The sequence below is a fragment of the Nuphar pumila genome, chromosome 1, assembly GCF_984573655.1.
Source record: "Nuphar pumila chromosome 1, dmNupPumi1.hap1.1, whole genome shotgun sequence".
NCBI lineage: Eukaryota > Viridiplantae > Streptophyta > Magnoliopsida > Nymphaeales > Nymphaeaceae > Nuphar > Nuphar pumila.
This window is the reverse complement of record NC_143249.1, coordinates 35,146,566-35,156,555: the sequence shown is the minus strand read 5'-3', so window position 1 is coordinate 35,156,555 and position 9,990 is coordinate 35,146,566. Positions and strand designations below refer to the sequence as shown.

The window sequence follows — 9,990 nt, the reverse complement described above, 5'->3', positions numbered from 1 at the left end:
CAATATGTTGCTGGATAAATAATTAGCATATGCAATGTTCGTTTGTTTTTTGAGGAGAGAATTAGCATATGCAATGTTGAACAATGAGTTGCTGAACTTTGTCGTATGAATTTTATATATAATTATCATGCAATAATGTCATTGATTAACTACTCAAGGCCGGCCAGTATCATCAACATTAAGAATAGAAGATTCCTTTTTTTTTTGAAGAATTTAAGAATAGAAGATTTCACTAAGCAAATTAGTGTGTTTCTTCAATTGTGCATCATCATCATCAGAGTTATGAACTTTCACTCGGTGGATTTATGGGACTAGAATCATTAAGTGTTGGTATTGCTTCATTTGTTAATGCTAGCAAGAACAATCACCAAAGACAAGTAAATAGCAAGAACAATCACCAAAAGAATATTTGTGACAAGTAAATACTAGGCTCGAATAGCAGGGGTGCCTCATCTGTTAGGGTACTTTAAGTAGATGGATGTTTTGGTCATTGGAAATAATCAATGTAGTTGGGCAGCCTAGAGAGATGGGAATGCAAATGATTACGGCGGCACCGCCTCTCTCTCTCTCTCTTCCCCATGCGCATGCAGATATAAACCGGGTCGGACCTACAAAGTCCGCATATGGCCTCAACATCAGCTGAACCAGTCCATATATGGGATGAGGACATCTGACGGCCGTGAAAGTGTCCACCTGTGATGAGGTGAAGACCAAAGTGTTGCTTCTTCCATAACATCCACATGTATGTGGATTAGATCCGGATTCAATTAAGTGCCTGGATGGAGCCTAGGTCCTCCGGCGTTTTGACATGCTACCCAGTGTACCAGGGTCCGGACCTACTAATGTAGGACTGGTTAGCTAATGGGGGTGGATTCATAAGATCTGATAAATAGTACATTAACTCAGTTTAATTCGGGAACTTTAAACTAAACCCAAGTCTGGCCCGAGGTCCAACTAAGTTCCAGAACTTTTACATGTAATTTTTCAAGAAAGAGATTTTACTGGGTCTGGTCTTACATGATCTGAACCCAGACTTGGACCCGGTATTGTCTAATGCAAATCAATTGGACCTGGGCCAGTCGATTTGGGTCTAGATGGAAACTAACCCTGGATCTGATTGACTAGTCCGAACGTGGCTGGAGCCAAGGCTTAATTGGGTTAGATAGAAGCCCATTATTCATCTGATTAATCCAATGGCTGACCCCGAACATGGCATTAGAGTGGACATAGATTTTAGATGACATATATATTTCGATATCCTATACGGTCTTACAGACCCAAAGGAAACTGCACATAAATGGGTTACATCCGAACTTCATGAGCATGAGTTACGGCTGATTGCTATTTGTTGGAAAATCAAGAAAAAACCGCTTGGATCATCGATTTTCTTGGTGCGAAATCCATGTCCTCCTTGCTCACTAGGGGGCGTTTAGCTCAAGGGAAGTCTCTTTCCTTTGAAAGGGCCACTATGAGGAAAAGTGCTTCCTTTGAAAGGCTTGCAAGATGAGAAAACCATTAGTAGGCTCAGGCTCACAATTATCTTTTATCAGGGCTCCATTCGTTAATGATGATGGATATCAATCAATAAGATGTTCAAATGTTCACCTCATTAATAACTGAAAGATGACTCCCCTCGATCACAACTTCAAAGATGATCTTAATCACCTGAAAGATACTGAAGCTGCACATTTTTAATACTGGTGCACAAAGTTGACCTGCATGATGAAGGCCATGCTGCGTTTCTTTATCTTATTGCTTATCATCTCTAAGAATGTGGATGCATTTAGCCGAAAAATAGCATTATAACATTTGGAGGCAATTGAACCTGTACAAAGAGCATCAAGAAGACATGCACGTAATTCCTACCTGTAATTAAGTCACCTTTCTTCCTCAACTGTGATCTTCACTGTTCAGAAAGAATCAGGGGTCTCTGACATTGATCAGAAACTCTAGGCAGTTGTTATTACCAATAACAGTAAAATAAGATACAATAAACATACTGCTGCTCATAACAGACCTTGACAAGCAAGTTACAGACTTCTGAGACAGACCTGGAATCATTAATTACAAGACAACAAAACTTACAAATGAAGAAATACTGGAAAAAAAAAGTGAGTGAAAAATTCACAGATGCATAAACACAGTTGTCATTGATTTTACTCCCATAGATGGCATAGAGGTACAGATACATTTAACATAATGAATGGAAATTCTTGCTTCTCTGCGTAGGAGAAAATCAAGGCTGAGGGTCCTTCCCAAACCCCATCATGGCATGAGTCACAAGCATTGAACTGCAACGTACCATCTCCGCGATGCGTCCAACCAGCGGAAATTTAACCGTCTCTCTGTTCCACAATGGTTTCTTGTCCCACCTTAACACAACCACATTTCTTGAGAAATGGTAAGCCATTCATATAATGCCTGCCTGTTTTATCTAGCGAGTTCAAAGCTCAGGGGAACAAAGAAATGAAAGACAAACATATTGAGATCAATACAAATAAGAACTAACCAGTCCTCATGGCGGATGACCTTCCCATTTTCAATTTGCAGCTTGATGAGGGAATCAATGTCCTTATCTTTTCCTAGAAACTTGTAATGTTGCTTGTTTTCGATAAGTACCTGAGAAGATGCTAACATTCTTATTATGAGTAAGAAAAGACGAAAACAGAATCTATAAGAAATAGGGGTTATGGAAGTCTCTTAATTATTCTTCGTCTAACCTCTCCATTTCCCGCTGATGTTGAATTTTCCTGTATGCTGTACTCTACAATCTTAGATTCATTAAATACCTGTAACAAGTAGGAAATTTGTCCAGTTCACTTGCTGAAATCACACTTGAAATGTCAGTTCAAAAGTGCAGTTCAGAAAATAAATAGGTCAGCTGTTCTGAGAAGAGTTCAACTGGAAAGTCATAAGTGGTCTGTCAGTTTCAAGATAACTAATGAAAAATGGCAAAAAGCAAGTATGCAGAACTATCAATTTTTATGTAGAAGGCCATCTTAGCCTATGCCACTGTCCACCTTCATATCCTGGCATTTAATAATTTGAGAGTTCATCTGTTGTACAATGGGAAATCCAAATGTGTAGCACAGAATCCAATTTGTATTCCAAGTATGAAGCATTGTATCCAAATTGTAGTTAGAATTAATGTTCTAATAGCAAAAATCACCGCTATCATTATGCTTGATATATTCCACCAAATCATACAACACATCTCTGCACTTTCTACCTGTTGGGACAGCAGTGAGATCAAATCTCACCTAGAATGTTCTACAGAGTCCTGTGTCATTCCTAATGTTTTCAACCTCCTAAGTATTCATGGATAACAAGCGATGAGCTCATCTCCATATAATCCAGAGCAAGATTGTTCTGGTTCCCCATAAATTCCACTAGTTTTTAGAACATCCATCCTCCTTTTCTAGACGTACCCTTAACAAATTCCTGTAACCCTTTTAAAGGGCTATCTTGTCAAATGGCAAATAGAAGTCCCCAGTTGTTAAACCGCCACAACCATGTCGCTTCCAGCTATTCTGAAGTTACATAAGTCCAAGGTTTTACATTGATTATTATGATGGCTATTCCAGGTGAGGATAAAAAATTGTCAACTCAATTAACAAAAGTGCATTATGTCATAAACCTGCTGCCATTCTACACGATAAAAATTAGAACAGAAATTTGAGGTTGCAATCCTTCCCATCAGATTGTTTCTCTTGGAGATGGACACTGCAATATTCGAGGCAGTGGCACAAGGAAAACATCTACTACTGTACACACTTTCATTTTCTTGTACTTTTTCAGTGCAACCAATTGCACACATGAAAAGTTAACTAGAGCAAGTAATAGAGAAACAATCAATATTTTTCTTTATATTGCATATCTTGATACTTTGATCAGAACTGATGATCTGGCATACCTAGTGGTCAATGGTCAACCGGTTACTGCTCATAGGCATGTTCAAAATATTTAGTAGCATAAAAAGTTAATTGTCTGGAGGCTCCTGTAGCATGAAGGTATTATAAAAGAAATTAAATGTTAACAATAAGATCCTTTCAAATCTGTACGATAAAAAAGGAGAATAAATGGTTATGTGCAACTTTTCTGTAGGTGGAAACATATACAGAAAGAAGAAAAAGATTGCAAACAGGAAGTATAAGCAAGAACTATCAACAAGAGAGCAAATATAAAGCATAAAAAATGAAGAGATTCACTAAAAAATTAGCATATAATTATTTATCCTATAAAATTGGAAGAGAAAACAAAAATAAGAGAGAGAGAGAAGCAAACCTTTCGAAGGGAATAAAAGGCTGATTTAATTTGCCTGACACTGTTAATAAAAGGGCACGGCAAAAGATAACACGATGAATAGAGCATACATATGTGCATTGAATAAGAGACTAGTAGATGCTCAATCCTATATAGAGAGGATAAGTTACCCATGGGCATGCATAAGTGGGTCCTCAAAAGTTGCATGTGGAGCATAAATTTCAAAATCACGAGCTGTAGCAGCTGATGCATATCTGTATATAGGACACAGATCAGTAAAAATGCTCAAACAAGATCAGCCACATTATAAGAGGACGAAGAAAAAAATAAGAAGGAATGTGGGGTTTCATCCACATGGTTGCTTCTAACTCAAGCACTTTTACCTCCTAGAGCACATACGAAAGAATTAGAAGATAGTTAATGGAACCTTGATCAGCATGGTCAAGGTAATAACTATGTGATTGAACTTGCATTAAGAATATTATCTAAGGGAAATACGATAATAGAGATTGCATTCAGATGTTCATTATGGAATAAAAACATAATTTGATGATATTGTGTTGACAGAAAACTTAAAACTTCAAGATTCTTTGATTTTCTTTAGTGTCATATTATGCCTTTGTTTATCAATAAGACCAACCCTCAGCCAGTTTGACACAGGGCCTATAAGAAGTGAAGTTGATCAACATAGACTAGTTCACACGCCTATGAACAGTGAAATGGGCCTTGTTTACAGAGAAGCAGGAGGCATGGGGACCATCACATCGACAAAAAGATGAGGCACACCACCAGTGGAAGGTGCAATGCATATAGTTTCATTTTAGTATTTTCTACTGTAGTAATGAATCAGACGAAGCTCGTTAGCTGATTCTTGTTCAACCATTCCAGTATAATATTAGTTATTGACAGGAGCGAACTGTGACACAACAAATGGCTTCATAGAAAGCATTATTTCGACAATTTAAAATGAGCACGGAACCACTATAACCAGATCATGTGCCAAAGTTCTTGGTGCTTCACACTAAACATAATGGTGGATTTAATTAGTCAAACTATAAGCATGAAATGGTTGAATGAATTGACTTATGGTTGTAAGAATTTCCTTATAGTTGTAAAACCCAGGCCGGCCGAGCCGGGTGGGCTCGAACCCCAGCCAGGCTGGGAGAGATAAATGAAAAAAAAAAAGGGAACTTTTGAAAAAATGGGGAAGACGGTTCCCCCGAATAAGGTACAGTCTTCCCCACTCGTCACAGGAGGGGCCGAGGTTTATCCTTGCCCCCCACAATTGTTGAGTAGGGTGAGGTTTATCCTCACAGTGCGCCGCTCTGCCCACCTAGAGAAAAAAAGGAGAGTTGAGAGAGAGAGAGAGAAGAGGAGGCCGACAACCACTGGTTGCCGGTATCGTTGCAGAGAGAGAGCAGTTACAGAGAGAGAGAGACGGCAATCGGAGGTTGCCAACGACCTCAACACGGTATGCAGACCTTGTCGGAGGATCGACTCGGTCTGGGTGTAAACTAGGCCGAGTCGGGTATGTTCGAGATCTGATAGGTCGGTCTAGGTGAGACCTAGACCGAACCATCTCAAAAAATCGAGTCGGTCTAACCGAACTAGGGTGTGAACCCATACCGGGTCGGGCCTGATTGATGACCTGGGTCCAGCTAGATCGAATTTGGCAAGAGGATATAAAAATAAAAAAACCGAGACGGATCGAGTTGAACCTTGTCTCAATTTCCTTATAATGGGTCTGGATTGAACTAACCAGACTGGGTCTGGTCCAGTTCGATCAAGTTGGTCTAGACTGATCCAGGTTGGACGAGACCCAAACTGAACAGGGTCTAGATCAAGTATGTGACTAGGTGGATCAGTTCTGGATTCAAATCATAACTGGGTCTCAATCCAGTCTGTGATTTGACAGATCGGTTTTTGATCCAGATCAGAACTAAAATAAATCCAGTTCAATCTGTTTTTGATTGAAACTGAACTCAGTCAGTCTAGTCTATCTATGACTAGGACAGAACTGAACCAGCCCAATTTATTCTTAGTTGAAATAAATTGAGTTCAGTCCAGTTACACTTAACTTGGATATGGATTTACATCACTTAGTAAGCAAATCTAATATGAGATTTAGAGAGTTTAGATGGCTTTGAACCAAAGCCCAGTTGGGTCTAAACTAAATTCAGTAATCTAGTGTTCTAAACTCAGACCGAGCTCGGTTTGACCTGCAGGTCATCAGATCACGGTGAATTGAAATGACTAAATTACGTTTGTATATGTGACCAAATTATCCTTGCAAAATGAGCATAACTTTGCACCTCAAACTTAGAATTAAGTGAGATTTGGTGCGTTGGATTTGTATCGCAGAAAAAAAACTATTTATTCTATGTTTTTGACCAAAATAGTAGCACAAAAATTGAGGTTTAACAGACCACCTTGAAAAAGGTATTTTGATAATTTTGATAATATATAAAAAATATATGTTTATTAATACGAAGATACTTGTGTAATGTAATGATCGTATTCTAATTTTATAGTTAAGAGAGACATGACTGTAAACTAGAGTGCAACGTTATTACTAAAGTTTTCAGTTCAATCCAGAGTCACTCTCACAGATTATGAGTAGGGTGAAGTACATTAGCATTAGAGGGAATCCTGAGTATAATTTGTTTATGCTAATCAGTTGCTTGCTAACCATCTCGTTAAGAGTTGTAGAGCCTACCTCTAGATCAAATGACCACTGTATCGCTAAAAGCCAATAAAGTAGATTTAGTCACAACGACAAGGCCATATGAACAAAAAGCTTGGCCCAATTAATAAAAATAAAGCACTTGGCAATTGGGAGTTTGGTGAAACATTATTGGTGATGATCAGCTTAAATATCAAGAGTTATAACCATCAAAGAAAGATCATGGTACTTGTGATTATAGACCAAAGAAGAAGAAATTATAAAAAAAGCAGTAGGAATAATTCACTATTGCACTAAAATCTATTAAATCAAAGTAAAACAAAGCTTCCAAAACCAGTTTAATTACATAACCAAGATGGTTTCATTCATACCAATATGTATTGATACTCGTAACCCCTTCAAAGGACAATTTCTCATTGCTTTGACAAAGAATTGTCCCATTGATTCTCGAGGAAGAACAATGTAAATAAACACATTTAGAAACAGGGGAAAAGGGCATGAATAGATTACATGAACTGAAAAAGAAAAGAACGAAAAAGAGCGAACATGAAGATGGATCAAAGCACCATCTTACCTTTCGAATTATACAATTCAAGGAACAATCCATACACACTTGGCTCGATAAATTTCATGCATTAATCACCACAGTAACACTTCAATCCAACAAGAAAATGAAGATGGGTTATCTATCATCACCAAATGCCTCTCTTTCTCTGCATATCTTTTCTTAAATATCCCCCCGCCCCCATAAACCAATAACTAAGCCACCCTCTCACCACTCACACGTTTCACAAGTTCAGCAACAATGGGTACACATGAACTCACATGAATTGCCAAAAACAAAACAGAATCAGCCCCAAATTTGCAGAAAACTTTTGTGCTAAAGCAGACTTACAGATTCAGGATGTGAGGAATTATAGAATCAGAAAGCCTACTCTTCTTAACATCAGTCGAATTTTTGGCTTGACGCTCGCTGGGTTCGCCCGGGTTCCTCACTTCAGCACCAACACCTAAAAATTCACCTCCCCAAATGAATCCATCGCATTAAAACCAAAACCAAAAAATAAATAAAAAAGAGAATGTTGGTATAGTTCTACATGTGTACTCGGATAGAAATCAAACTCTAAAAACTACAAAAATAAGGTTTTTCTTCCTACCTTCAGCCATTTTGGATAAACAAAGATTGACAGAGTGAAACTTGCAGGGAAACCCAAAGGGAAAGAGTTTAGAGGGAGCAATCATCACCCTCTCTCTCAAAGTACTTGAGAGTTGAAGATTACTTGCCTTGCAACCCCCCCTCGCCCTTGCGTTTGGGATGGACTGCAAGCTGCCACGTCAGCTCTAAAGTGGGGCAATTGGATCAGGATAGGATTCGGTTCCCTTATCCGGATTAAGTGAGATCGATCATAACTGGATCAAGATTTGAACTGAGGCTCAAATAGGGAAAGCTCTTATCTGGATCCAATTAGCTACATTTATTCAACCCGAGACCCATACAAATGACATCCCAAGTGGGCATTTTGACACGTCGACAACTTGTTGAGTTGCAAGACCAAGCATTTTATGTCTGTATCCGAAACTTCTTGTTGGGTTATCCGATACAAACCTGACACATTGACCGCCCTACTTTGTTTGTAGTTGTGGTGAGGACTTGGTACACGTGTTTTAAACATATAGTTATTTAGTCATTGTGGGAGAAAATATGTGGACCGAAATTGGTTGTTTGAGACTGAAATTGGGGACGAAGCAATGACGTGTGCAAGAGAGAAAAAAAAATCAAATTAAAGATCATGTAAGGGCCCTTTCCATGTGTAAATACTTTCTTACATTCATTTAACTTTCATGGGAAGGCCGAGCCGACAGGAGGAGTGTTAACAAATCCCTGCTCTTTCCTATGAAAGACTCTTCCTTTTTAGATAGCGCACAGTACCTTAGAGGTGAGCACTTGGCCCGGCCCAGCCTGCCATGGGCCGGGCCTGGGCTAGTATCTTTGGCACTGGCTCAGCTTGAACCGGGGCTCTGGACCAGCCCGGCCTGAAGCGGGCCCACATGGGCTGGGCTCCAAGCTGGTCTGGTTGGCCCGGTCCAGCCCGTTATTATATACATTATATCTATTATACAACAACAAACAACAACTACGCCTTCATCCAAAAACAATTGGGGTCGGCGATATGAACCAACAAAGAAAATCATTCAGGGTCTACCACATGAATCATTCTCCTCCATTCATTTCTATCCAATGCCATGTCCTCGGTGAGGTTCAAAGCATTCATATTCTTTCCTATCACCTTCATCCATGTCTTCCTAGGCCTACCTCGACCCCTTTTAACTAATATATTTTCCCATTTCTCCATCCTTCTAACTGGAACATCATTAGGCCTTCGTCGAATATGTCCAAACCACCGTAAACGATTCTCTCTCATCTTATTTTCAATGGGTGCAACACCTACCTTCTTACGTATCTCCTTGTTCTGAATCTTATCTTTTATTGTATTTCCACACATCCATCTCAGCATACGCATCTCAGCTACACTCATTTTTTGAATATGATGTCTCTTGGCAGCCTAACATTCCATACTATATAGTAAAGCGGGCCTAATAGTCGTCCTATAAAACTTTCCCTTCAACCACAATGGCATTCTATGATCGCACAACACTCCAGTTGCACTCTTCCATTTCATCCACCCAACCTTTATCCTATGATTTACATCTCCATCAATTTCTTCGTACTTTTGAATGATAGATCCCAAATATTTGAAAGAATCATCCACCGGTATTTCTTGCTCACCAAACTTCACTACCCTCCCATCACTACTTCATTGCTTACTAAATCGACATTCCATGTATTTTATCTTACTCTTACTCAACTTAAAACCTCTTGCTTCCAATGTTTGTCTCCATAATTCTAACTTAGCATTAACCTCAACTCTAGACTCATCAATCAAAACAATATCATCAGCAAACAACATACACCACGACACATTTTCTTGAATTAATCTCGTAAGCTCATCCGTCACTATAGCAAATAGGAAAGGGCTTAAAGC

The 9,990-nt window shown here is 39.0% G+C and overlaps 1 protein-coding gene across 2 annotated transcripts; it reads right to left on the bottom strand.

Annotated features, from left to right (window-relative positions):
• Positions 1 to 1,938: 1,938 nt before the first annotated feature.
• Positions 1,939 to 8,249, bottom strand: LOC149848664 (Nuclear transport factor 2 (NTF2) family protein). Of its 2 annotated transcripts, none has more exons than XM_089996798.1 (7): positions 8,104 to 8,249; positions 7,842 to 7,956; positions 4,434 to 4,517; positions 4,285 to 4,324; positions 2,721 to 2,789; positions 2,510 to 2,619; positions 1,939 to 2,372 (listed from the first exon to the last, which is right to left on the bottom strand). In XM_089996798.1, exons 1-7 carry the CDS (start codon positions 8,186 to 8,188, stop codon positions 2,237 to 2,239), a joined length of 639 nt encoding a protein of 212 aa, XP_089852924.1. In that variant the 5' UTR covers positions 8,189 to 8,249; the 3' UTR covers positions 1,939 to 2,236. The 2 variants fall into 2 exon arrangements, with proteins under 2 accessions (XP_089852924.1, XP_089852932.1); XM_089996806.1 differs by having other exon boundaries at positions 2,287 to 2,425; positions 8,104 to 8,238.
• Between the last annotated feature and the right edge of the window lie 1,741 nt (positions 8,250 to 9,990).

Excerpts from the sequence above, each read along its gene's own strand:
- LOC149848664 (XM_089996798.1), bottom strand. The coding sequence starts at position 8,188 with ATGATTGCTCCCTCTAAACTCTTTCCCTTTGGGTTTCCCTGCAAGTTT. Across the intron at positions 4,518-7,841 it reads ATTCCTCACATCCTGAATCT|ATATGCATCAGCTGCTACAG; the intron begins GTAAGTCTGCTT and ends TCCTATATACAG. Across the intron at positions 2,620-2,720 it reads CATCAGCGGGAAATGGAGAG|GTACTTATCGAAAACAAGCA; the intron begins GTTAGACGAAGA and ends GCATCTTCTCAG.